The sequence below is a fragment of the Ciona robusta genome, chromosome 11 (genome assembly GCF_009617815.1).
Source record: "Ciona robusta chromosome 11, ASM961781v2".
Lineage (NCBI taxonomy): Eukaryota > Metazoa > Chordata > Ascidiacea > Phlebobranchia > Cionidae > Ciona > Ciona robusta.
Genome location: NC_143245.1, coordinates 3,526,508 through 3,554,238, shown reverse-complemented (window position 1 = coordinate 3,554,238; position 27,731 = coordinate 3,526,508). Strand labels below are relative to the sequence as shown.

Sequence of the window (27,731 nt, the reverse complement as noted above, 5' to 3'; positions counted from 1 at the left end):
ACCCCATAACTTTAAATCAAGTCAAAAATGAAGAAAGACTACATAAAACGCTCGCGAATCCATTGACTACAATAGTCAACGGGAACGACCCGCAAAAGAGAGACAGTGTATCACCTCTCTCGTTTGCTGACATTAGAGATGCGCGTTCTACTCTTTTTTTAGTTCTGTGCCACTTCCGCGCAATCTAGTTGAAACCGGTTTAATCCTGATAATCGCACCAAGTTCCTACCATGGCAATGCCCGTGGGGAACAAATACCTTTATTGCCCTGGATATTCAATGTATTGCCCTGGATATTCCAACATGTTTTAGCTTGTACATATACGAGATTAATTGTTTATTTTCGATATGACGATTTTCAATTACCAGCGCGTACATTTTGTATTATGTTTCCACGCACATTTCAGCATTCCAATTGGAAAGTGTTGCTGTTACAGTGTACTCCATGCAGTTTCTTTTGCCGTGTTTTTCCCTTCGTTATAACTGTAATCAAACAGCATTTGAAATAAGGTTTGTTATATATTCGAGTCTGCGAAATATCGCATACTAGTTAAAAGTCTTATCTATCAGAATCTAAAACATCAACTGTTGACACCAAAGTTAGTATAGACGTTGGTTGACACTCACGGCATGCGTTGCTAATGTAGACACGAAAGCAAATTATAGGTAAACAATCTAATATCACCGGGTACAATTTATCAACATTCTTGCAAATTTCTTTGTAGAATCGAACCTTTTACTATTTCGTGTATTTTGTGCCTTTCGTATATACTTGGTTGTTTTGAATCTACTTGCTTTCGGTACCTTGTGTTGTAAATTAACATTTTTCATTAAACTCGCCATCTGCTCCAGTTTAGTTTGCAGTAGAAACTCGATTTGTAGGTTGATTTTGGCACATTCTTTTCTCTGCACGTCATGCTCATACAGTGTTGACGACAGGTATTCGTTAAGTCTATCAAAACCACCCCTGGCTAAGAATTCCGTTAGGAAAATTAGGTCCCAAATCCCGACATGTATATCGGTTGTACACTTGCGGCAGTTTCACCAGCATTGATAATTGATGAGCTCATGCAGTGTTGACGACAGGAATATTCGTGAAGTTTTTTCTATCAAAATCACCTCTGGCTAAGAAATTTTTAACTAAATTAAGCGCCAGATCCGGACATGTACATTGGTTGTACACTTGCGGCAGTTTCATCAACATTTATAAGTTGGTGTGCTGTTATGTATAGATCAGTTGGCGAAACAAAGTAATTCAGTTTACTGGTTATGTGCTTTAAAAGAGTATTTTTTTGTTTCCGATCTCGTTGAATCTTGGCAAGGTGATTTAATATAATTGCAAGAGTCCTAAAACAAGAAAGTCTTCTAATAATTCTAGTTTTGTCATACAGAAGAAGTTTTAAATGTTGTTTAAGTTGGTATTCGCACTGTTGCTTGTGTTTTGTGCTGAGGCGCAAGATACTCAACAGATTTTGTTAACTTTGAGCTCGGTTGGAAATTCTGAGAAGGGGGCGCAAGGTCCACCTGGTCCTCAAGGTAGAAGAGGACCGCCTGGATTGAAAGGCTTAACTGGACCTATCGGCGGACTCGGTCCAAAGGGACAAAAAGGAGAATGTAATTCGAACAGTGCATACGTTGATAATGCTATACAGGAGATGGAAAACCGGTTTGGCAGGTTAAAAAGTAGGTTTCGATTAAATTTCGTGTGCACGACGCTTAATGTAATTTCGACTCTTTTCAGATCAGATGGAAACCCTTTTTCAAACTGGTGTTAAACGTAAGTTTACGTGTTGGTTTATATATTTATTGTTTCCTTACCAAAGGCATGTTTTACAGAGATAAATGGAACAGCTTGGTTTTCTGCTGGAAATGGTTATTTATATCGAACTTTGCCAGCATCAAACTATCAAGCTGCTAATCGTTCGTGTGCAGCAATCGGTGCAACGTTGGCTGTTTTTGCACCAAGAAATATGAACATTACGAGGTGTTCTGAAAATTGTCCTAAAGAAATATTTGCTTTGGATATAAATATAGTAGAGTGGGGAAAGATGGGACACTTTGTCAAGCGAGACATTTTTTTAACTTTTCTTTTACAGAGCCCCATCTAATAATAATCAGTAGAAAATATTACAGAACTTTCCACAGTATTATCTCGAATTTATAAAGCGCGCGTAAAAGCCGATTACTGTTGTTAAGTAATAAAAAATATATAAAGTGTGGTAAGATAGTAGACTTATCCGCGCCGTGGCTCAGTAGTTTAGTTGCTGCATCGAAACCGAAGTGTCCTCGGTTTGAAGCTCGACGGCGATACACTAATCGGCGTATGTGTTCATAATTTATGAGTGTGGCTTGTGCGAAAAACAGTGTAGCAATACCCAATTTATAGCAAAAATATAAACTTATTAATAGTTTTATCAATTTTCTTTAAAAAATACACAGAAATAAAAAATAGTAGAACGCGCAACTGCCCAAAACCGTGATATATTCCTTTTTCTGTTCACGTGACAGCCAACTCCGTCCCCATTTCGCTTTGTCTCCATTGTAAAAGATAGGCGCATAGTAGTTTTAGGAGGTTTTAGCTGTTTAATTTAAAAACTACACCAACTGTTAACGTTTATTGGGCCAGTTTAGTTTTTGGTAGGTTAACGCTTACACTTTAGCGCTTGTTTAGAAAAAGTGTATCATGCTCTCTCCTTTCCTGACATTAGAGATGCGCGTTCTATTCTTTTTTATTTCTGTGAAAAAATATTGTAGGATACCATATTTATCCACTGATGTTCGAACAATACCCATTAACGTTTAAACAGTACCTAATGTTCATAAAAGAATATACGCATTATGCTGTATAGGTAACTTGTTAAAAACTATAGCAGTAGGGCAAGAAATAAAATGTTTAAACATGATTTTGATGCCTTTATTCTTATTTCGTGTTACTTACGTGTATTTCTAATAAAAACGTCGTTTATTATTTAAAATTCACATGTATTTTAAACTGCCCCGTCTTACCCTAAATGTATGTTTTTGAATTAGTAAAATTACACCTGGTGTGCGAATCGCTAAATAACTCCTCGTGCGTTCACATTTTTTATTAAATGTCAGTTAATAAACGTAGGATGGTACTAATTCGAGTTATAACCTCAAAAACGTCATATATACTTTAATTGCTGAAATATTGGGCAATATGTGCTTAAGTGTCCCATCTTACCTCACTGTACCATGCATAGGCTGTCCCATAAGTGTCCCATCTTACCTCGCTCTACTATATACTGCCTACGATAATATTGTTTTTGTAAAACTTACGTTGTTACACATTTAAATACATTTGCAATATTTCAGAATGATTTTACATCACTTCGGCATTACATCACAACGCACCTGGATTGGTATGAATGATATTGAACAGGAGAATACTTGGGTTTGGGAAAACGGAGAGAGAGTTCTTAGCAGCCATGCACACTGGAACCCTGGAGAACCAAACTCACATGAAGGAGAGGAGGATTGTGGGATGATTTTTTCTACAGGAAAATGGAATGATGGCGGTTGCCATTGGCTGTACATACCACTCTGCGAAATGTCCGTGTTTGACGCATAATGTCGTAAGGGGTGCTGAAGTGGGCACACCATTTTAATAAGCCACACATATAAACCATAAAACAGAACTATTAAAATAATAAAAGTTTGCATTGCTTGTGCCTTTACGGTAGAATTACCCTTCTGCTGTATAATATGAAACTTAGCTTTACACATTTTATAATACGTAGTTATGTTTTCTCCTTCTTTTTACCTATATATATCCCTTTGCGCCGAACAAACTATGCTGGCTATAAGATTGGCCGATAATCTTGCTTTATGGGAACACAATTCTCTATTTTGATTTTGTGAAATAAACCGGTAAAAATGTAACTCGGTCTTGTATTTTTTTACAGAGACGAACCTTTTACAATTTCGTGCATTTTGAGCTTTTATACATATAGGTAGGGTGGGGTAAATGGGACACTTTACCAGACGAGATTGTTTTTAATTGTTTTTTACGAGTCACCATCTAATGACATTCAGAAAAAATGTTAAAGAATTATTTGACAGTATTATCACGACTTTATGTAAAACTCGAAATACTTTGTAGTTTGCGAGTGTGGAAGATAAAACTAGTTTCACAGTTTCTTAGAAAGATGAAGATTTCGTAAAATTTGTTTTTGTCGAGTAAAACTATAGTAGGGCGAGGGAAAATGGGACACTTTGTCAGAATAGACTTTTTTAACTTTCTTTTCACGGGCTCCATTTCTTGATCAATCAGAAAAAACAATGTTTTAGAATTATTCCACAGTATTACCACGACTTTATAAAGCGCGCGTCAAGCCCGATTACTGTTGTTAAATATTAAAAAGTGTCTTAAATAGAAACAGTAATTTTTAAACAGGTGAAAACGTGAAATAGTAAGGTGTTAATTTTGAATGCTTGCTAAATCATAGTAAAGCCAATGAAATGTTGTAGTTTGCGAGTGTGAACGATTGAAATCTTGAATATTTCGTACAGTTTGATATTGTCTCATAAAACTAGTTTTAGTTTTGTAAAAAAAACTGCATGAAATATAAACATGAAGAAAATAGGCAGGGGTCAATAGGACTTTAATTTGAGATAAAAACAACTACAAAATATCGTTTTACGATGTGCAAAGAAACTAGCACAGCCGGTTAAGTCCAATGGGAAAAATTAACTAAAAAATAATTTAACAATGTGCGTCCAAATCGAAACAACTTTATACGATAACAATGCAAGCGACATGAGAACTATAAGTATTAAAACAAATTAATGTTCGGGTATAGGGCAGGGAAATCAAGGAATATTTCAAACTGTCGTTGAAGCAGGGTAACATGTGGGGGAGTAGGTATTTCAATTGTGATACCTTTCTTATGACAATTCCTATTTCTAGCCCCTTATTCAAAAAGAATAGAAAAAAAGGCTTAAAACTTGGAACTTGTTATGACCGAACTCTGTTCGGTTTTGGGCGCGTCAACATTTTTGCGCCTGTTGTGACGTCACCAACAGTTTTGGCGCGAGTGGCGCATGTCGTGACGTCAATAATTGCGCGTGAGGCATCTTTCTTTCGCGCGTCTTTTTACCGTTGTGTCACAATACTCTTTGTTTTACATTATATCTATGTCATTATGTTATAGCTCACTGGCTAGGACTATTTACCCTTTATCTAAAACAATAATTGTGATATCAAGTACAAGTGTGCGGACTTATTATAGAACTTAACTTAAAACAGCATAAACGTAGAGGTAACTTAAATTAACATAAAACGACCGGATACGTGTACTGTGCAGGCGTCGTTAAATAGAACTGAGAACGAACAAAGTCAAATCATGGTATACTTATACAGAACAAGAGAGCAAAGATCTAATGCGTGAGCACGTTACGAACTAATTAGCATAGTATTAATTTTTCTTTTTACTACAACGGTCGACTGGGTTCGATCAAAAACTTTTAATGCGTCCCCACTTAAATGGAAATAGTTTAATTCAGGCGTGAATCGATGTGAGGATTCCTTATCTCACTAACTCGTGCCCTCCCAAATTCCCAGACAATGTAAGCGCTGTCTCGACAAACTTGATTACTGGATGTATTGGCCTAACTGTTATAGCGCGCGCTTTACTAGCGTAATGTCGCGGGTTCGATCCTTACCTGCCGTAATAAGGGATATAGAAGACTAATACTATATAAACTTTTTATTTATGTTTGCATACTAACGTTAGCAAAACCAAAAGTTACCGATTACTGTAAGCCTCTACGGTTGGCGTCGTTACGGCTGACTGCTTTTTTGCGGGCTGAGAGGCGCCTTCTTTAACTTGCGTGTAGAAGGCAGGTTAACGCGCAAACATTGCAAAAGACTGGTCGTTTCATGTTTTGAACCTAAGATGGAAGCAAATAAAAACAAGCCTGATTGCTACAAGAGAGCCCTATGGACATCGAGAGATATTAACTATTTAATAGATTTAATACAAGAAAAACGAGTTCTTGAGAAAATTGATGGCAGAATTCAGAGAAACAAAGTAATTTTACAAAACCTAGCAAAACAGATGCAAGAAATCAACACATGGAGCTATACAGAGAAGACGGAAAATTTTTTCCGCTAGGAGGCGATGACAAATTCGTTTCTCTATTTTATGGGGAGCAGTTAGTTTCACGATTTATACACATAAGATATAAACCCCTAACCCTTAACCCTTAACCCCAAACTCGTCAAACAAAAAAAACTTGAAAAAAAAATATAAAAAAAGTATTCCACTGTGCGGGACTCGACCCGGTAAAAATGAAACAAAGAGAGTTTACGATCGCACGCAAACCGCTACACCACAGACTCGACGACAGTGAACGCAACGAAAGAGCATATATAGTCTAAGTACATCGGGTGCATCGAGCAGTGGAGCTCAGTGGGAGTTTTACGAAAAAGAGAATTCCCTGCTTTAAAACAGACCCACAGCAAAAGTAAAATAAATAATGTTATTTCAATAAGCTTATACTAATGTAACAATGTATTTTTAAAGGCAATGAGCAACACTGGGGTAGATTCGTTAAGTGAACCTTCTTCAGAACTAATGGATGGTAAGAATCAATTTCAAAAGTACTAATTAATCTAAAAATTACACTCATTTTTTCCTTTATGTTCTTTTATAGTTGGTTCATTGGAACAAGACGAACTATGTGAAAGTGAAGGTACTGCCAATTATTTTGAATTTTGGTCCGAAACTTTAGTTCTTTTTATTTTACAGCACTCAATACAAGTACAACCCCTATTGAAGAAGCATCATGTAGTACAGGTGAAATAAACCATTAAACTCATTATATAAAGTTAAATAATTCAGTTTCAGATGAAACAAATTCTGTACAACGACAGCCACCAAGAAAAAGACGAAGAACGAACCGTGAGTACTACATACTATAACTTATCTGTAGGTTTTGTTTAGACGCCTTTTGTTTCTTTTTCCAGAGCCACTTGATGATGATTCTTTTTCAAAATTTGTAAACATTTACAATGAAAATTGCGAAAAAGATCGCCAACTCATGAAGGGAATGATGACTGGAATAAGAGAGGATTTTGCTAATGGTATTGCTGAACTGACCAAATGTACTGTTGTTGAAGTGATTAGTGACTCTGCTTTACACTAATAAATTGAACAAACATGTTAAGTTGCACCACACTTTATTGCTAACCATGATTTAAAGTGAAAAGTTATCGGGAACGAATAGATTCTCGCAATGGCAAATGTTTTACAACATGTGATAGCAAAGCATTTCTACACAGCATTCCATCTTGATTTACAGCATCACATGCCCGGCTTATTGGCTGCTGCATCATAACATAATTGTGATGCAATCGGTCAAGATTTTCAAACATTGGGACATTTGATTTTTCACACATATTATGTAGTACACAGCAAGCTCCAATTATTTTAGGGGCATAATTAATATTACATTCAATTTTTCTTAAAATGCGCCATCGTGCCTTCAGTCTTCCAAACGTGTTTTCCACAACTATTCGGGCACTACTATGGTAGTAGTTAAATGAGTCTTTTTCCTGCGATAAATTAGTGCCTATGAAGGGCTTAATTAGCCATGGAAGTAATGGGTATGCTGGATCACCAAGGATTAACAGTGGAACTGGATACCCCTCAATATTAATTGGAGCCTGTTTTATACAAGTGTATTTAAAATAACAGCAAATAAATTACTAAAAACATACCTTTGGTAGCTTGTTGAAATTTTTAAATAACCCGGGGTTCTTAAAAACTGTAGCGTCGTGGCTGCTTCCTGGCATCTTTACAGATATGTTTCTAAAACTGAAAACCTTGTGCTAAAAGACTTGATACAATATAAATTTTCGAGACGTCACAGTTTATCGTGACGTCACATTTTCGTAATGTCACAGCTTTTCGTGACGTCATAGTTTTTTGTGACGTCACATTTTCGTGACGTCACAGATTTTTTGTGACGTTACATTTTCGTGACGTCATATTTTTCCACGTTACAGTTTTTCGTGACGTCACAGTTTTATTATAACGTTACATTTTTTTTACTTTTGTGACATCACAGTTTTTATGACGTCATAGTTTTTGTGACGTCAAAGTTTATCGTGACGTCACAGTTTTTTGTGACGTTACATTTTCGTTACGTCATATTTTTTTCTACGTCAATTTTTTTGACGTCACAGTTTTTGTGACGTCATATTTTTTGACGTCACAGTTTTTGTGACGTTACAGTTTTTGTGACGTCACAGTATTCGTGACGTCATATTTTTTGACGTCACAGTTTTTGTGACGTCACAGTTTTTGTGACGTCACAGTTTTTGTGACGTCACAGTTTTTGTGACGTCACAGTTTTTGTGACGTCACAGTTTTTGTGACGTCACAGTTTTTGTGACGTCACAGTTTTTGTGACGTCATATTTTTTTGACGTCACAGTTTTTGTGACGTCATATTTTTGTGACGTCACAGTTTTTGTGACGTCATATTTTTGTGACGTCACAGTTTTTGTGACGTCATATTTTATGACGTCACAGTTTTTGTGACGTCATAGTTTTGTGACGTCACAGTTTTTGTGACGTCATATTTTTGTGACGTCACAGTTTTTGTGACGTCATATTTTTTTGACGTCACAGTTTTTGTGACGTCATAGTTTTGTGACGTCACAGTTTTTGTGACGTCACAGTTTTTGTGACGTCACAGTTTTTGTGACGTCACAGTTTTTGTGACGTCACAGTTTTTGTGACGTCACAGTATTCGTGACGTCACAGTATTCGTGACGTCATATTTTTTGACGTCATATTTTTTGACGTCATATTTTTTGACGTCACAGTTTTTGTGACGTCACAGTTTTCGTGACGTCATATTTTTTTGACGTCACAGTTTTTGTGACGTCACAGTTTTTGTGACGTCACAGTTTTTTGTGACGTCATTTTTTTTCTACGTCACAGTTTTGTGACGTCACCGTTTTCGTGACGTCATATTTTATGACGTCACAATTTTTGTGACGTCATAAAAGATAAAAACAACTACAAAATATCGTTTTACAATTTTTGTGACGTCGTCACAATTTTTGTGACGTCATTTGAGATAAAAACAACTACAAAATATCGTTTTACGATGTGCAAAGAAACTAGCACAGCCGGTTAAATCCAATGGGAAAAATTAACTAAAAAATAATTTAACAATGTGCGTCCAAATCGAAACAACTTTATACGATAACAATGCAAGCGACATGAGAACTATAAGTATTAAAACAAATTAATGTTCGGGTATAGGGCAGGGAAATCAAGGAATATTTCAAACTGTCGTTGAAGCAGGGTAACATGTGGGGGAGTAGGTATTTCAATTGTGATACCTTTCTTATGACAATTCCTATTTCTAGCCCCTTATTCAAAAAGAATAGAAAAAAAGGCTTAAAACTTGGAACTTGTTATGACCGAACTCTGTTCGGTTTTGGGCGCGTCAACATTTTTGCGCCTGTTGTGACGTCACCAACAGTTTTGGCGCGAGTGGCGCATGTCGTGACGTCAATAATTGCGCGTGAGGCATCTTTCTTTCGCGCGTCTTTTTACCGTTGTGTCACAATACTCTTTGTTTTACATTATATCTATGTCATTATGTTATAGCTCACTGGCTAGGACTATTTACCCTTTATCTAAAACAATAATTGTGATATCAAGTACAAGTGTGCGGACTTATTATAGAACTTAACTTAAAACAGCATAAACGTAGAGGTAACTTAAATTAACATAAAACGACCGGATACGTGTACTGTGCAGGCGTCGTTAAATAGAACTGAGAACGAACAAAGTCAAATCATGGTATACTTATACAGAACAAGAGAGCAAAGATCTAATGCGTGAGCACGTTACGAACTAATTAGCATAGTATTAATTTTTCTTTTTACTACAACGGTCGACTGGGTTCGATCAAAAACTTTTAATGCGTCCCCACTTAAATGGAAATAGTTTAATTCAGGCGTGAATCGATGTGAGGATTCCTTATCTCACTAACTCGTGCCCTCCCAAATTCCCAGACAATGTAAGCGCTGTCTCGACAAACTTGATTACTGGATGTATTGGCCTAACTGTTATAGCGCGCGCTTTACTAGCGTAATGTCGCGGGTTCGATCCTTACCTGCCGTAATAAGGGATATAGAAGACTAATACTATATAAACTTTTTATTTATGTTTGCATACTAACGTTAGCAAAACCAAAAGTTACCGATTACTGTAAGCCTCTACGGTTGGCGTCGTTACGGCTGACTGCTTTTTTGCGGGCTGAGAGGCGCCTTCTTTAACTTGCGTGTAGAAGGCAGGTTAACGCGCAAACATTGCAAAAGACTGGTCGTTTCATGTTTTGAACCTAAGATGGAAGCAAATAAAAACAAGCCTGATTGCTACAAGAGAGCCCTATGGACATCGAGAGATATTAACTATTTAATAGATTTAATACAAGAAAAACGAGTTCTTGAGAAAATTGATGGCAGAATTCAGAGAAACAAAGTAATTTTACAAAACCTAGCAAAACAGATGCAAGAAATCAACACATGGAGCTATACAGAGAAGACGGAAAATTTTTTCCGCTAGGAGGCGATGACAAATTCGTTTCTCTATTTTATGGGGAGCAGTTAGTTTCACGATTTATACACATAAGATATAAACCCCTAACCTTTAACCCTTAACCCCAAACTCGTCAAACAAAAAAAACTTGAAAAAAAAATATAAAAAAAGTATTCCACTGTGCGGGACTCGACCCGGTAAAAATGAAACAAAGAGAGTTTACGATCGCACGCAAACCGCTACACCACAGACTCGACGACAGTGAACGCAACGAAAGAGCATATATAGTCTAAGTACATCGGGTGCATCGAGCAGTGGAGCTCAGTGGGAGTTTTACGAAAAAGAGAATTCCCTGCTTTAAAACAGACCCACAGCAAAAGTAAAATAAATAATGTTATTTCAATAAGCTTATACTAATGTAACAATGTATTTTTAAAGGCAATGAGCAACACTGGGGTAGATTCGTTAAGTGAACCTTCTTCAGAACTAATGGATGGTAAGAATCAATTTCAAAAGTACTAATTAATCTAAAAATTACACTCATTTTTTCCTTTATGTTCTTTTATAGTTGGTTCATTGGAACAAGACGAACTATGTGAAAGTGAAGGTACTGCCAATTATTTTGAATTTTGGTCCGAAACTTTAGTTCTTTTTATTTTACAGCACTCAATACAAGTACAACCCCTATTGAAGAAGCATCATGTAGTACAGGTGAAATAAACCATTAAACTCATTATATAAAGTTAAATAATTCAGTTTCAGATGAAACAAATTCTGTACAACGACAGCCACCAAGAAAAAGACGAAGAACGAACCGTGAGTACTACATACTATAACTTATCTGTAGGTTTTGTTTAGACGCCTTTTGTTTCTTTTTCCAGAGCCACTTGATGATGATTCTTTTTCAAAATTTGTAAACATTTACAATGAAAATTGCGAAAAAGATCGCCAACTCATGAAGGGAATGATGACTGGAATAAGAGAGGATTTTGCTAATGGTATTGCTGAACTGACCAAATGTACTGTTGTTGAAGTGATTAGTGACTCTGCTTTACACTAATAAATTGAACAAACATGTTAAGTTGCACCACACTTTATTGCTAACCATGATTTAAAGTGAAAAGTTATCGGGAACGAATAGATTCTCGCAATGGCAAATGTTTTACAACATGTGATAGCAAAGCATTTCTACACAGCATTCCATCTTGATTTACAGCATCACATGCCCGGCTTATTGGCTGCTGCATCATAACATAATTGTGATGCAATCGGTCAAGATTTTCAAACATTGGGACATTTGATTTTTCACACATATTATGTAGTACACAGCAAGCTCCAATTATTTTAGGGGCATAATTAATATTACATTCAATTTTTCTTAAAATGCGCCATCGTGCCTTCAGTCTTCCAAACGTGTTTTCCACAACTATTCGGGCACTACTATGGTAGTAGTTAAATGAGTCTTTTTCCTGCGATAAATTAGTGCCTATGAAGGGCTTAATTAGCCATGGAAGTAATGGGTATGCTGGATCACCAAGGATTAACAGTGGAACTGGATACCCCTCAATATTAATTGGAGCCTGTTTTATACAAGTGTATTTAAAATAACAGCAAATAAATTACTAAAAACATACCTTTGGTAGCTTGTTGAAATTTTTAAATAACCCGGGGTTCTTAAAAACTGTAGCGTCGTGGCTGCTTCCTGGCATCTTTACAGATATGTTTCTAAAACTGAAAACCTTGTGCTAAAAGACTTGATACAATATAAATTTTCGAGACGTCACAGTTTATCGTGACGTCACATTTTCGTAATGTCACAGCTTTTCGTGACGTCATAGTTTTTTGTGACGTCACATTTTCGTGACGTCACAGATTTTTTGTGACGTTACATTTTCGTGACGTCATATTTTTCCACGTTACAGTTTTTCGTGACGTCACAGTTTTATTATAACGTTACATTTTTTTTACTTTTGTGACATCACAGTTTTTATGACGTCATAGTTTTTGTGACGTCAAAGTTTATCGTGACGTCACAGTTTTTTGTGACGTTACATTTTCGTTACGTCATATTTTTTTCTACGTCAATTTTTTTGACGTCACAGTTTTTGTGACGTCATATTTTTTGACGTCACAGTTTTTGTGACGTTACAGTTTTTGTGACGTCACAGTATTCGTGACGTCATATTTTTTGACGTCACAGTTTTTGTGACGTCACAGTTTTTGTGACGTCACAGTTTTTGTGACGTCACAGTTTTTGTGACGTCACAGTTTTTGTGACGTCACAGTTTTTGTGACGTCACAGTTTTTGTGACGTCATATTTTTTTGACGTCACAGTTTTTGTGACGTCATATTTTTGTGACGTCACAGTTTTTGTGACGTCATATTTTTGTGACGTCACAGTTTTTGTGACGTCATATTTTATGACGTCACAGTTTTTGTGACGTCATAGTTTTGTGACGTCACAGTTTTTGTGACGTCATATTTTTGTGACGTCACAGTTTTTGTGACGTCATATTTTTTTGACGTCACAGTTTTTGTGACGTCATAGTTTTGTGACGTCACAGTTTTTGTGACGTCACAGTTTTTGTGACGTCACAGTTTTTGTGACGTCACAGTTTTTGTGACGTCACAGTTTTTGTGACGTCACAGTTTTTGTGACGTCACAGTTTTTGTGACGTCACAGTATTCGTGACGTCACAGTATTCGTGACGTCATATTTTTTGACGTCATATTTTTTGACGTCACAGTTTTTGTGACGTCACAGTTTTCGTGACGTCATATTTTTTTGACGTCACAGTTTTTGTGACGTCACAGTTTTTGTGACGTCACAGTTTTTTGTGACGTCATTTTTTTTCTACGTCACAGTTTTGTGACGTCACCGTTTTCGTGACGTCATATTTTATGACGTCACAATTTTTGTGACGTCATAAAAGATAAAAACAACTACAAAATATCGTTTTACAATTTTTGTGACGTCGTCACAATTTTTGTGACGTCATTTGAGATAAAAACAACTACAAAATATCGTTTTACGATGTGCAAAGAAACTAGCACAGCCGGTTAAATCCAATGGGAAAAATTAACTAAAAAATAATTTAACAATGTGCGTCCAAATCGAAACAACTTTATACGATAACAATGCAAGCGACATGAGAACTATAAGTATTAAAACAAATTAATGTTCGGGTATAGGGCAGGGAAATCAAGGAATATTTCAAACTGTCGTTGAAGCAGGGTAACATGTGGGGGAGTAGGTATTTCAATTGTGATACCTTTCTTATGACAATTCCTATTTCTAGCCCCTTATTCAAAAAGAATAGAAAAAAAGGCTTAAAACTTGGAACTTGTTATGACCGAACTCTGTTCGGTTTTGGGCGCGTCAACATTTTTGCGCCTGTTGTGACGTCACCAACAGTTTTGGCGCGAGTGGCGCATGTCGTGACGTCAATAATTGCGCGTGAGGCATCTTTCTTTCGCGCGTCTTTTTACCGTTGTGTCACAATACTCTTTGTTTTACATTATATCTATGTCATTATGTTATAGCTCACTGGCTAGGACTATTTACCCTTTATCTAAAACAATAATTGTGATATCAAGTACAAGTGTGCGGACTTATTATAGAACTTAACTTAAAACAGCATAAACGTAGAGGTAACTTAAATTAACATAAAACGACCGGATACGTGTACTGTGCAGCCGTCGTTAAATAGAACTGAGAACGAACAAAGTCAAATCATGGTATACTTATACAGAACAAGAGAGCAAAGATCTAATGCGTGAGCACGTTACGAACTAATTAGCATAGTATTAATTTTTCTTTTTACTACAACGGTCGACTGGGTTCGATCAAAAACTTTTAATGCGTCCCCACTTAAATGGAAATAGTTTAATTCAGGCGTGAATCGATGTGAGGATTCCTTATCTCACTAACTCGTGCCCTCCCAAATTCCCAGACAATGTAAGCGCTGTCTCGACAAACTTGATTACTGGATGTATTGGCCTAACTGTTATAACGCGCGCTTTACTAGCGTAATGTCGCGGGTTCGATCCTTACCTGCCGTAATAAGGGATATAGAAGACTAATACTATATAAACTTTTTATTTATGTTTGCATACTAACGTTAGCAAAACCAAAAGTTACCGATTACTGTAAGCCTCTACGGTTGGCGTCGTTACGGCTGACTGCTTTTTTGCGGGCTGAGAGGCGCCTTCTTTAACTTGCGTGTAGAAGGCAGGTTAACGCGCAAACATTGCAAAAGACTGGTCGTTTCATGTTTTGAACCTAAGATGGAAGCAAATAAAAACAAGCCTGATTGCTACAAGAGAGCCCTATGGACATCGAGAGATATTAACTATTTAATAGATTTAATACAAGAAAAACGAGTTCTTGAGAAAATTGATGGCAGAATTCAGAGAAACAAAGTAATTTTACAAAACCTAGCAAAACAGATGCAAGAAATCAACACATGGAGCTATACAGAGAAGACGGAAAATTTTTTCCGCTCGGAGGCGATGACAAATTCGTTTCTCTATTTTATGGGGAGCAGTTAGTTTCACGATTTATACACATAAGATATAAACCCCTAACCCTTAACCCTTAACCCCAAACTCGTCAAACAAAAAAAACTTGAAAAAAAAATATAAAAAAAGTATTCCACTGTGCGGGACTCGACCCGGTAAAAATGAAACAAACAGAGTTTACGATCGCACGCAAACCGCTACACCACAGACTCGACGACAGTGAACGCAACGAAAGAGCATATATAGTCTAAGTAAATCGGGTGCATCGAGCAGTGGAGCTCAGTGGGAGTTTTACGAAAAAGAGAATTCCCTGCTTTAAAACAGACCCACAGCAAAAGTAAAATAAATAATGTTATTTCAATAAGCTTATACTAATGTAACAATGTATTTTTAAAGGCAATGAGCAACACTGGGGTAGATTCGTTAAGTGAACCTTCTTCAGAACTAATGGATGGTAAGAATCAATTTCAAAAGTACTAATTAATCTAAAAATTACACTCATTTTTTCCTTTATGTTCTTTTATAGTTGGTTCATTGGAACAAGACGAACTATGTGAAAGTGAAGGTACTGCCAATTATTTTGAATTTTGGTCCGAAACTTTAGTTCTTTTTATTTTACAGCACTCAATACAAGTACAACCCCTATTGAAGAAGCATCATGTAGTACAGGTGAAATAAACCATTAAACTCATTATATAAAGTTAAATAATTCAGTTTCAGATGAAACAAATTCTGTACAACGACAGCCACCAAGAAAAAGACGAAGAACGAACCGTGAGTACTACATACTATAACTTATCTGTAGGTTTTGTTTAGACGCCTTTTGTTTCTTTTTCCAGAGCCACTTGATGATGATTCTTTTTCAAAATTTGTAAACATTTACAATGAAAATTGCGAAAAAGATCGCCAACTCATGAAGGGAATGATGACTGGAATAAGAGAGGATTTTGCTAATGGTATTGCTGAACTGACCAAATGTACTGTTGTTGAAGTGATTAGTGACTCTGCTTTACACTAATAAATTGAACAAACATGTTAAGTTGCACCACACTTTATTGCTAACCATGATTTAAAGTGAAAAGTTATCGGGAACGAATAGATTCTCGCAATGGCAAATGTTTTACAACATGTGATAGCAAAGCATTTCTACACAGCATTCCATCTTGATTTACAGCATCACATGCCCGGCTTATTGGCTGCTGCATCATAACATAATTGTGATGCAATCGGTCAAGATTTTCAAACATTGGGACATTTGATTTTTCACACATATTATGTAGTACACAGCAAGCTCCAATTATTTTAGGGGCATAATTAATATTACATTCAATTTTTCTTAAAATGCGCCATCGTGCCTTCAGTCTTCCAAACGTGTTTTCCACAACTATTCGGGCACTACTATGGTAGTAGTTAAATGAGTCTTTTTCCTGCGATAAATTAGTGCCTATGAAGGGCTTAATTAGCCATGGAAGTAATGGGTATGCTGGATCACCAAGGATTAACAGTGGAACTGGATACCCCTCAATATTAATTGGAGCCTGTTTTATACAAGTGTATTTAAAATAACAGCAAATAAATTACTAAAAACATACCTTTGGTAGCTTGTTGAAATTTTTAAATAACCCGGGGTTCTTAAAAACTGTAGCGTCGTGGCTGCTTCCTGGCATCTTTACAGATATGTTTCTAAAACTGAAAACCTTGTGCTAAAAGACTTGATACAATATAAATTTTCGAGACGTCACAGTTTATCGTGACGTCACATTTTCGTAATGTCACAGCTTTTCGTGACGTCATAGTTTTTTGTGACGTCACATTTTCGTGACGTCACAGATTTTTTGTGACGTTACATTTTCGTGACGTCATATTTTTCCACGTTACAGTTTTTCGTGACGTCACAGTTTTATTATAACGTTACATTTTTTTTACTTTTGTGACATCACAGTTTTTATGACGTCATAGTTTTTGTGACGTCAAAGTTTATCGTGACGTCACAGTTTTTTGTGACGTTACATTTTCGTTACGTCATATTTTTTTCTACGTCAATTTTTTTGACGTCACAGTTTTTGTGACGTCATATTTTTTGACGTCACAGTTTTTGTGACGTTACAGTTTTTGTGACGTCACAGTATTCGTGACGTCATATTTTTTGACGTCACAGTTTTTGTGACGTCACAGTTTTTGTGACGTCACAGTTTTTGTGACGTCACAGTTTTTGTGACGTCACAGTTTTTGTGACGTCACAGTTTTTGTGACGTCACAGTTTTTGTGACGTCACAGTTTTTGTGACGTCACAGTTTTTGTGACGTCACAGTTTTTGTGACGTCACAGTTTTTGTGACGTCACAGTTTTTGTGACGTCATATTTTTTTGACGTCACAGTTTTTGTGACGTCATATTTTTGTGACGTCACAGTTTTTGTGACGTCATATTTTTGTGACGTCACAGTTTTTGTGACGTCATATTTTATGACGTCACAGTTTTTGTGACGTCATAGTTTTGTGACGTCACAGTTTTTGTGACGTCATATTTTTGTGACGTCACAGTTTTTGTGACGTCATATTTTTTTGACGTCACAGTTTTTGTGACGTCATAGTTTTGTGACGTCACAGTTTTTGTGACGTCACAGTTTTTGTGACGTCACAGTTTTTGTGACGTCACAGTTTTTGTGACGTCACAGTATTCGTGACGTCACAGTATTCGTGACGTCATATTTTTTGACGTCATATTTTTTGACGTCATATTTTTTGACGTCACAGTTTTTGTGACGTCACAGTTTTCGTGACGTCATATTTTTTTGACGTCACAGTTTTTGTGACGTCACAGTTTTTGTGACGTCACAGTTTTTTGTGACGTCATTTTTTTTCTACGTCACAGTTTTGTGACGTCACCGTTTTCGTGACGTCATATTTTATGACGTCACAATTTTTGTGACGTCACAGTTTTTGTGACGTCACAGTTTTTCGTGATGTTCTAGTTTTTTGTGACGTCACAGTTTATTGTGACTTTATATGACGTCACAGTTTATCGTGACGCCACATTTTCGTGACGTCACATTTTCATGACGTCACAGCTTTTCGTGATGTCACAGCTTTTTGCGACGTCATGGTTTTCCGTGACATCACGCTTTTTCGTGATGTCTCACTTTTTGTGAGATCACATTTTTCGTGACGTCATATTTCTTCCTCTACGACAAATAATATAGTTCGTATTTAACTTTATAGTTTAGATCAACTATATGGCAAAAATTTAGTTTGTGTTTTTAATGGCATAATTTTCCAAGTAGTCTTACAATGGACGAAAAAAGTACGGTATGTAAGACAGCCTGTTTAACAGAAGTGTTGGTAAATTAATAATGCAAACATCTTTAAATGCGTACCAACCAGATATAACATATATAAAACCATAGATGCCAATTAACGCAAGTTTTACAAAAAAAACACTAATGTAAATGAATGAATGTAACTTACTTTATCTTCGCGTGGCCGGAAAACGACAGTCGTTATCACACGGGTTTAACACCTCGTGCCAGCTTACGAGTTACCTTGTATGTTACTTTGTGGGTGATTATTTTTTGGGGATTTTTTATTTTTTTGTATGGCTGATAATTTTGACAACCCATTAGTGACCACTGGGTTGGAGCAATTGTCGTTCACATACGCCCACAATGGTAGGAGCGAAAGGTCTTGAACCCATTACCTAATGGTTACAGGCAGGCGCGCTAACCACTACGCCACGGCGCCGGACAATGTAGGCACTATAGGCAGCATATATAGTATAGAATAAAGAAAGATGGGACACTTAAGCACATATTGCCCCAGTATTTCCAAAATGAACAAAATATATGACGTGATAATAACTAATAATAAAGTTTATATTTTTGTTACGAATTGGGTGTTGCTACGTCGTCTTTCGCAAGTGCAAGTGACTGAATTTTGAAAATATTTTTCATAAATTATCTTGGTATTATATTAGTACAATATATTTAAATTACACCTGAGGTATATATTATTAAATTAACAGCAAACCTTTTAAAGTTTGACAATAAAGCTGCAATGCTGTGGGGGAAGATGGGACAAACAAATTTAAACATTTTTATATTAATAGTATTCTGTAACTTGTAGTTAACCTACCAAAATTAAGCGGTTGTGATAGTTTCTTTGCCATGTAAATTTTATATATATAACTTTAAAACAATTTTATTTTATTTATCGTAAATTAAAGCCATATTGACCCCTGCCTATTATAAACACTGCAGATAAATGTTGACATGGAAACTCATACGCAATGAAAGACAAACAGTTCAAATCAGTAAGGAACATAAAAACACAACAGAAGATAAGAAATGGTGTTTATAAATAACTGTCAAAACGGCGTATTCCCAGGAATATTGCTGAGGCATGAAGTAGGAAAGTTCGCAGATACGAAATTATCTCCTTTAATAAACGTTGAACAGGCTTCTCTCTCATAAACGTTTCCACGTGACATCACATTCACTCTGTAATGAAAGTATAGCAAGGTTAAATAAATAAGAAACTTTCCTACAAAAGTTTACTTAATACTCACCAATTTAAATTATAATTTACGACGTTCTAATTTTCACATTCCGGGTTGGCGAAAATTCATTCAGTAAAACGATGGTAGTTCGGGAAATCAGTTGTCGTGTCGCCTAAATCTAAAAAAATAAAAAATAGTTTTACATTCGGGTGCCTTTAAATATTACTATATCCACTTAGAACAAGAAACACAAATACCTACTTAACTTTTAAGTTACGCAACGTACGCTTGCCATCTTTCTTCAGTGGAGTTGTAACATATATGTTCCACTTTCAAATCTTATTGTCGATATTTGAATTTGTAATGGCGTTGTTTCACATAAGAGTGCTATTATATTATCGTTTGTTTGTAATCTGTATTTTTGTTTTACTATTTCTATGTCGAAATACCGCGAATTCTTTTCAATACTAATCCTCGTTTCCTTTAACATTTCTTAGTAATCAACGATCCTTTATAAGCGACTCCCTTTCAGTTCATAGTATTCTTAGTTCGGCTTTTAAGACTGTTAGGCTATATTACTCATCGTTATGTCGTTAATATTTGTAAAACCTATGCTTTGTGTTTCAGCATACTTTGATTCTATTTGAATAAAGCTAAGTTAAGTTAGTCCTCGTTTCACTAAGACGATACCGTTGTATAAATAATATTAAAATTCCTCACCTTTTGTTTCTGACGAGTTTTCCTTTCAAGTTTTACTGTGATCTTACCACCTGCGTAATCAGTTTTCTTATCTTACTGATAAAATAAAGCGAAATTAAACCTGTTTCCTCTTAGAATTAAGTAACACTTCCACAGTCTAAAGACTTGGAAAAACTTTGTTCAAGACCGTTTAAAATTTGGCGCGCTCCCGCGTGACGTAAAATCGACGAGAAGAAGTGAGTGACTCTCTCGCGTCGCACCTCTGAATCAAAGTTTGATTCAAGTCTGAGAGCGATTCTCTCGAATCTGGACGTTGATGCGGATTTGATCACAGAAATAAAAAAGAATAGAACGCACGACCGCCCAAAACCGTGATATATTCTTTTTTTCTATTCACGTGACCGCCAACTCCGTCCCCATTTCGCTTGGTCTCTAGTGTAAAAGATAGGCGCACAGTGGTTTTAGGAGGTTTTAGCTGTTTACTTTAAAAACTACACTAATTATTCCAGTTTATTAGGCCAGTTTAATTTTTGATAGGTTAACGCTTACAGTTTACCGCTTGTTTGGGAAAATTAATTATTTTATAAATTTAGTTAAAAACGTTTAAAAAACGGTTTGTTAAATAAATATAATATATATATACTTGGAAATAGTTATTTTGCCTATAAACTTAAATTAAGTCAAAAAACGAAGAAAAACTACACAAAACGCCCTGGCTTCCATTGACTGACAATATTAAACGGGAACGAGTTGTGTAAAAGAGAGAGTGTATCATGCTCTCTCCTTTACCGACATTTGATATGCGCGTTCTACCTTTTTTTATTTCTGTGGATTTGAATCAGTCGAAGCGATTGAAAAAAGACGCTCAAAACAAGAGATCACACAGATATAATGCATGAGCACGGTATAAACTAATTAGCACAGTATTAATTACCCCTATCACTGCAATGGCCGACTGAGATCGATCAAAAACAAATCAAAAGTAACCAACAAAGCGGGTTTCAGTCGCCATTGGTGACTGTGGAGCAGTAAATAGAATGCATTTAGTCGTTTATTATACCTCATTAAACTTAAGACGTATAAGGAATGAAAGTTTGGTAAAGGATATGTATAAATACGCTTTGTACAACTCCTGTACTATGTGTTGACATGTAAACTTACACTAGTTAACCTTGTCGTCGCTTAAAGACGTTTGCTTTTGTGAATTTGGATAAACCGTAATCACGCAGTATTATAGGTAATATTAGAAGTTAATATTATTTATATTGTGGCGGCTGCATAATGATTTATCGCGAGCGGTAAACTGAAAGAGCGAAGAAAAGAGAGACGCGGTGTTTATACCGAAGATAACGATAAGAAAAAAGGGCACTCGTCTACGCTTCAGTGCACACACGCTAATTATGTGCGGTTTTAAATCTGAAAATTTAGTCTAAAAACTATAAATATATATTACGGTTTGATTTCAATAAAGAGATTAAAGAAAATGCTAGAATTGAGAATTATGATAAGTGCGGAAAAAATCGCCCTATCAGCAACAACAACAACAAAGCCAAGAACAACTGTTCAACGAAAAAGGATCTATATGACCACTACCGTGCTCAATAAAAAATCACCCTATCAGCAACAACAACAACAAAGCCAAGGACAACTGTTCGACGAAAAAGGATTTATATGGTCACTAACATGCCCAAAAATAGAACGCGCATTTCCAATGTCGGTAAAAGAGAGAGCTCTGATACTTTTATTTTCGCGAGTCATTCACGTTTACTATTGTAGTCAATGGAATCCCGCGCGTTTTACTTAGTTCTTCTTCCCTTTTTTGACCTAATTTAAGGTTATAGTGCAAAATACTATTTTTAAATGCATTTATATTACAACAAACCGTTTGTTTGAACGTTTTTAAATAAATTTCTTAAACAAGCGCTAAACTGTAAACGTTAACCTACCAAATAAGTAAACTGGCCTAATAGACTTGAATGGTTGCTGTAGTTTTAATAAAAAAAACTGCTAAATCCACCTTCAAGAAATATTTATTTTTTTAAGAACATGTGAAACTAGTTTTATCTCTCACACCCGCAAACTGCAACATTTCATCGGCTGTACTATGATTTAGCAAGCATTCAAAATTAGCACCTTACTATTTCGCATATTTTACCTGTTCAAAGAATACTGTTTCTATTGAACATATATTTTTAATTTTTAGCAACAGTAATCGACTTTGACGCGCCCATTATATAAAGTCGTGATAATACCGCCGAATAATTCTGGAACATTTTTTCTGATTGTTTTTAAACGGTGATCCGTTAAAAAAAGTCTTGTATGTTAAAGTGTTCCATCTACCCCACTCTACAATATACGGAAATCACAAAATACACGAAATAGGAAAAGGTTCGATTCTACAAAGACATTTACAAGACCGAGGCTTTTATTTGACCAGTAAATTTCACAAAATCGGAATAGAAAATTGTGTTTCTATAAGACAATATTATCAGCCCATCTTATTGCCAGCATCATAGTTTATTCGGCGCAAAGGGGATAGGTAAAATGCAGAACAAACCAAAATTACGTATTATACTAGAGTGTATAAAGCTAAGTTTTATATTATATAGCAAGAGGGTAATTTTAGGGTAAAAGCACAAGCAAAACAAACCGTTATTGTTGTAATAATCCTGTTTTATGGTTAATATGTGTGGCTTAATAAAATGGTGTGCCTAATTCAGGATCCCTTTACGACATTATGCATCAAAAACTGACATTTCGCAGAGTGGTGTATACACACTATTACAAGGGGAATCATTCCATTTTCCTGAATGAAACAACATTCCACAATCTTCCAGCACATTCCCATTCCTGTGTGACGGCTCCCCAGGGTGCCAATCTGCATCGCTGCTTAAAAGTCGCTCCCCGTTTTCCCAAACCCAAGTATTCTCCCGTTCAATATCATTAAGACCGATCCAGATGTATTGCGATGTAATACTGAGCTGCTGTCTAATCATTCTAAAATAATGCAAACATCTTTAAATGTGTACCAACCATATATAACACATATATTACCATAGATATCATATATGATATGATATCTATGATGCCAATTAACGCAAATTTTACAAACAAACACTAATGTAGGCCCTATAGGTAGCGTATATAGTATAGAATAAAATAAGATGGGACACTTATTAGCACATATTGCGTGATAATAAACTATTAATAAAGTTTATATTTTTGTTACAAATTGGTCGTTACCACGTCGTTTTTCGCACAAGCTACTCTCTTAAATTATCTCTAAGTGCAAGTGACTGAATTTTGAAAATATTTTCCATAAATTATCTTTATTATATCGGTATATTATATTTAAATTACACCTGAGGTATATATTATTAAAGTAACAGCAAACCTTTTAAAGTTAGATAATAAAAACCTTCAAAACTGCAATGCTGTGGGGGAAGATGGGACAAACAAATTTAAACATTTTTACATTAATAGTATTCCGCAACTTGTAGTTAACTTACCAAAATTAAGCGGTTGTGATAGCTTCTTTGCCATGTAAACTTTATATATATAACTTTTTTACTTTATTTATCGCAAATTGAAGCCATATTGACCCCTGCCTATTATAAACACTGCAGATAAAATGTTGACATGGAAATTCATACGCAATGAAAGACAAACAGTTCAAATTAGTAAGGAACATAAAAACACAACAGAAGATAAGAAATGGTGTTTATAAATAACTGTCAAAACGGCGTATTCCCCTGGATATTGCTGAGGCATGAAGTAGAAAAGTTCGCAGATACGAAAATATATATAATAGTTATTTTTCCTTATAAACTTAAATTAAGTCAAAAAAAACGAAGAAAAACTACATAAAACGCCCTGGCTTCCATTGACTGACAATAGTAAACGGGAACGAGTTGTGTAAAAAAGAGAGTGTATCATGCTCTCTCCTTTACCGACATTAGATATGCGCGTTCTATTTTTTTTATTTCTGTGGATTTGAATCAGTCGAAGCGATTGAAAAAAGACGCTCGATAAGGCAGCTGATTGAATATTTTGCGTCAAGTTTTTATAGAGTGTATGAAACTAGTTTAATCGTTCACAGCACTCACAAATAAATCATCGGCTTTACTATGATTTAGCGAGCATTCAAAATTAGCATCTTACTATTTTGCATATTTTACTTTTTTTTAAAAAAATACTGTTTGCATTTAACATTTTTATAATATTTAACAACAGTAATGATCGGCTTTAACGCGCTTTATAAATTCGTGATAATACTGTGGAAAATTCTCTAACACCTTTTTCTGTTTAATTAAATGGGGGTCCGAAAAAGAAAAGTTAAAAAGTCTCGTCTGACAAACTGTCCCATCATTCCCCACCCTATACTATTATATATCAAAAGGCAATATTTCCATAAAAAAACGTTATTGCACCTTGTTATGTTTGTATTCCTTGGCGCAAAAACAGCCAATCTTGCACCGATTGCTGCACACGAACGTACAGCAGCTTGATAGTTTGATGCTGGTAAAGTTCGATATAAATAACCATTTCCAGCAGAAAACCAAGCTGTTCCATTTATCTCTGTGAAACATGCCTTTGGTAAGGAAACAATAAATATATAAACCAACACGTAAACTTACGTTTAACACCAGTTTGAAAAAGGGTTTCCATCTGATCTGAAAAGAGTCGAAATTACATTAAACGTCGTGCACCCGAAATTTGATAGAAACCTACTTTTTAACCTGCCAAACCGGTTTTCCATCTCCTGTATAGCATTATCAACGTATGCACTGTTCGTAGTACATTCTCCTTTTTGTCCCTTTGGACCGAGTCCGCCGATAGGTCCAGTTGAGCCTTTCAATCCAGGCGGTCCTCTTCTACCTTGACGACCAGGTGGACCTTGCGCTCCCTTCTCAGAATTTCCAACCGAGCTCAAAGTTAACAAAATCTGTCGAGTATCTTGCGCCTCAGCACAAAACACAAGCAATAGTGCGAATACCAACTTAAACAACATTTAAAACTTCTTCTGTATGACAAAACTAGAATTATTAGACGACTTCCTTGTTTTAGGACTCTTGCAATTATATTAAAACACCTTGCCAAGATTCAACGAGCTCGGAAACAAAAAATACTCCTTTAAAGGACATTATCACTGAACAGAATTACTGGTTTCGCTAACTGAGGTGTACATAACCGCTAACCAACTTATAAATGCCGATGAAACTGCCGCAAGTGTACAACCAATGTACATGTCCGGATCTGGCGCTTAATTTAGTTAAAAATTTCTTAGCCAGAGGTGATTTTGATAGAAAAACTTCACGAATTCACCTGTCGACAACATCCAAGTTTGCAGAGACCAAGTTAGTAAACGGATTGTAAAACATCTTGTTTTACATTATCCACGTGTCTGTAACGTCAGAGTCGCCGCTATTACGGAGTACGTCTGGCGCCGTGGCGTGTAGTGGTTAGCGCACATGCCTGAAACCAATAGGTAATGGGTTCAAGGCTCGACGCTGCTACTTTGGCAAGACACTTAGCGACAATTGCTCCACCGTATTTTATATGCTAAAACAGTCTGTAATTGTGTTTTCTGGCTTTGTATATATACAAACACCAATTAAACACACGCCGACAATTCATTTGTATGTGCGATTGACGCTCTGGGTAATCCGTATAATGGCGAACAAAATCGCGGTTTCCTTTAACGTGACGTGGGTTAACACTGCATGAGCTCATCAACTTACTAATGTCGATGAAACTGTCGAAAGTGTATACAACTAATATACATGTCGGGGTGTGAGAATTAATTTCCCTCAAAAAATTCTTAGCCAGAGGTGATTTTGATAGAAAACTTCACAAACAAACCTGTCGTAAACACTGTATGAGCATGACGTACAGACAAAAGAATGTGCCAGAAGCACCGAAAGCAAGCAGAGTCAAAACAACAAATTTATTGTAGAGTAGGGGAAGACGGAACACATAAGCATATATTGCCCAATATTTCCCAAATCAACATAGGTGGCGGTTTTTGGGTGATTCGCACAACAGGTACAATTTTAGTAGTTTGGGGTACTTTTGTTCACATATTAATTGTTTCATGATTAATTACTGTAAACCAACATTTTTACGACGCAGAGACGATCAATTTGTCCAGCACATTGACCCTGATTTCTTGGAAATAAGGAGGACTTGTCGCCGCGTCGACGCCAACAGCACTGCGGGTGTGAAGCCCCCTGCCGCTTCGAACGCGGAAAATCCGCGAACAATCGCGCCCTCTCCGCACCGCAACCGTCAACCGCGTCTGGTGTGCAGAGCCCTTTAAAATATTAATAGTATTGGGGGGGGGGAGATGGGACACCTAAGCACATATTGCCCAATATTTCCAAAATCAAATACAGCATGACGGTTTTGGGTGATACCACGAATTAGTAGTATCATTCCTCTATTAACAAGGAATTATTTAGCGATTCACACAACAGGTGTAACTTTACAAATTCGTAAACACACAGGACAAGACAGGACAGTTTAAAATTGTTAATTTTAATTAATAAGTTAGTTTATTATTAAGAATACACGTAAATAAAACGAAATAATACTGTATGCTTTGAAAATTAAGTTGAAATATTCATTTTCCTTGCCCTACTGCTATAGTTTTTAAAATGTTACCTACGTTATATTATTGTATGAAAATTGGTATATTGTTCGAACGCTAATGGGTACTGTTCGAACATCAATCGATAAATATTGTATCCTGTAAAAGCGTATCAACTTGTAATAACAGAAAATTGATAATATAGTAGGGTGGGGGGAGATGGGACACTTTGTCAAACGAGACTGTTTTTTAACTTTCTTTTTACGGACCCCCATTTAATGATAATCAGGAAAATAAGGTTACAGAAATATTCGGCGCCTGCCTCGAACCTATAGAGGCAGTGGGTTCAAGGCTCTTGGATCCAACCATTGTGGGCGTATGTGTCCTTGGGCAAGACACTTAACAGCAATTGCTCCAACCCAGTGGTCACTAATGGGCTGTCCAAATTTCAGCCACACATGAAAAAAAGAAGAATCCACAAAAAAAATAGTCACCTACAAAGTAACATACTTGGTAACTCGTAACATCCGTGTTATAACGACTGTCGTTTTCCGGCCACGCGAGGTTAAAGTAAGTTTCATTCATAACCGAAATTATGTTCTTTTTTGCGATCACATGTTTCTAAATTTTTGGTCGATGGGGAAATTTTGGTCGATGGGGATGCAGATTGAGATGAATTTGATGACTCAACCAACTACCAGGGCACTGACATCTTCAACGTCAAAATTACCAGATGCTTCTGCTAAAGTGTTGCCCAAAATTGGATCTGAGTTGTTTACTAAATCTCTTTAATCATTTGGCAACTCAAAAAAGTAAAACATTTGTAATAGAGTTACACACT

General features: G+C 36.1%; 5 protein-coding genes and 1 long non-coding RNA gene across 18 annotated transcripts; 4 read left to right on the top strand and 2 right to left on the bottom strand.

Annotated features, from left to right (window-relative positions):
* Positions 1-1,360: 1,360 nt before the first annotated feature.
* On the top strand, positions 1,361-3,902 carry LOC149728124 (CD209 antigen-like protein D). Its single transcript, XM_089887662.1, has 4 exons — positions 1,361-1,682; positions 1,741-1,776; positions 1,836-1,983; positions 3,336-3,902. Exons 1-4 carry the CDS (start codon positions 1,403-1,405, stop codon positions 3,589-3,591), a joined length of 720 nt encoding a protein of 239 aa, XP_089743788.1. The 5' UTR covers positions 1,361-1,402; the 3' UTR covers positions 3,592-3,902.
* A 1,435-nt stretch (positions 3,903-5,337) lies between these two features.
* On the top strand, positions 5,338-7,190 carry LOC149728123 (uncharacterized). 5 transcript variants are annotated; one of them, XM_089887665.1, is made up of 5 exons: positions 5,340-6,605; positions 6,678-6,716; positions 6,773-6,811; positions 6,866-6,925; positions 6,991-7,190. In XM_089887665.1, the coding sequence occupies exons 1-5, from the start codon at positions 6,551-6,553 to the stop codon at positions 7,167-7,169; spliced, it is 372 nt and encodes a 123-aa protein (XP_089743791.1). In that variant the 5' UTR covers positions 5,340-6,550; the 3' UTR covers positions 7,170-7,190. The 5 variants fall into 5 exon arrangements, with proteins under 5 accessions (XP_089743792.1, XP_089743791.1, XP_089743789.1 ...); XM_089887663.1 differs by having other exon boundaries at positions 5,341-6,605; positions 6,773-6,820; XM_089887664.1 differs by having other exon boundaries at positions 5,347-6,605; positions 6,773-6,820; positions 6,872-6,925.
* A 3,520-nt stretch (positions 7,191-10,710) lies between these two features.
* LOC149728122 (uncharacterized) lies at positions 10,711-11,668 on the top strand. Of its 5 annotated transcripts, none has more exons than XM_089887963.1 (5): positions 10,712-11,083; positions 11,156-11,194; positions 11,251-11,289; positions 11,344-11,403; positions 11,469-11,668. In XM_089887963.1, the coding sequence occupies exons 1-5, from the start codon at positions 11,029-11,031 to the stop codon at positions 11,645-11,647; spliced, it is 372 nt and encodes a 123-aa protein (XP_089744089.1). In that variant the 5' UTR covers positions 10,712-11,028; the 3' UTR covers positions 11,648-11,668. The 5 variants fall into 5 exon arrangements, with proteins under 5 accessions (XP_089744090.1, XP_089744089.1, XP_089744087.1 ...); XM_089887961.1 differs by having other exon boundaries at positions 11,251-11,298; XM_089887962.1 differs by having other exon boundaries at positions 10,716-11,083; positions 11,251-11,298; positions 11,350-11,403.
* Positions 11,669-15,365: 3,697 nt separating this feature from the next.
* LOC149728121 (uncharacterized) lies at positions 15,366-16,148 on the top strand. 5 transcript variants are annotated; one of them, XM_089887968.1, is made up of 5 exons: positions 15,368-15,563; positions 15,636-15,674; positions 15,731-15,769; positions 15,824-15,883; positions 15,949-16,148. In XM_089887968.1, the coding sequence occupies exons 1-5, from the start codon at positions 15,509-15,511 to the stop codon at positions 16,125-16,127; spliced, it is 372 nt and encodes a 123-aa protein (XP_089744094.1). In that variant the 5' UTR covers positions 15,368-15,508; the 3' UTR covers positions 16,128-16,148. The 5 variants fall into 5 exon arrangements, with proteins under 5 accessions (XP_089744095.1, XP_089744094.1, XP_089744092.1 ...); XM_089887966.1 differs by having other exon boundaries at positions 15,731-15,778; XM_089887967.1 differs by having other exon boundaries at positions 15,374-15,563; positions 15,731-15,778; positions 15,830-15,883.
* A 2,409-nt stretch (positions 16,149-18,557) lies between these two features.
* Positions 18,558-22,042, bottom strand: LOC149728120 (uncharacterized). Its single transcript, XR_016386061.1, has 2 exons — positions 19,672-22,042; positions 18,558-19,603 (listed from the first exon to the last, which is right to left on the bottom strand). It is a non-coding gene; the product is annotated as an uncharacterized LOC149728120 (long non-coding RNA).
* Positions 22,043-22,799: 757 nt separating this feature from the next.
* On the bottom strand, positions 22,800-25,345 carry LOC149728119 (mannose-binding protein C-like). Its single transcript, XM_089888898.1, has 4 exons — positions 25,033-25,345; positions 24,939-24,974; positions 24,732-24,879; positions 22,800-23,298 (listed from the first exon to the last, which is right to left on the bottom strand). Exons 1-4 carry the CDS (start codon positions 25,310-25,312, stop codon positions 23,037-23,039), a joined length of 726 nt encoding a protein of 241 aa, XP_089745024.1. The 5' UTR covers positions 25,313-25,345; the 3' UTR covers positions 22,800-23,036.
* Positions 25,346-27,731: the final 2,386 nt, after the last annotated feature.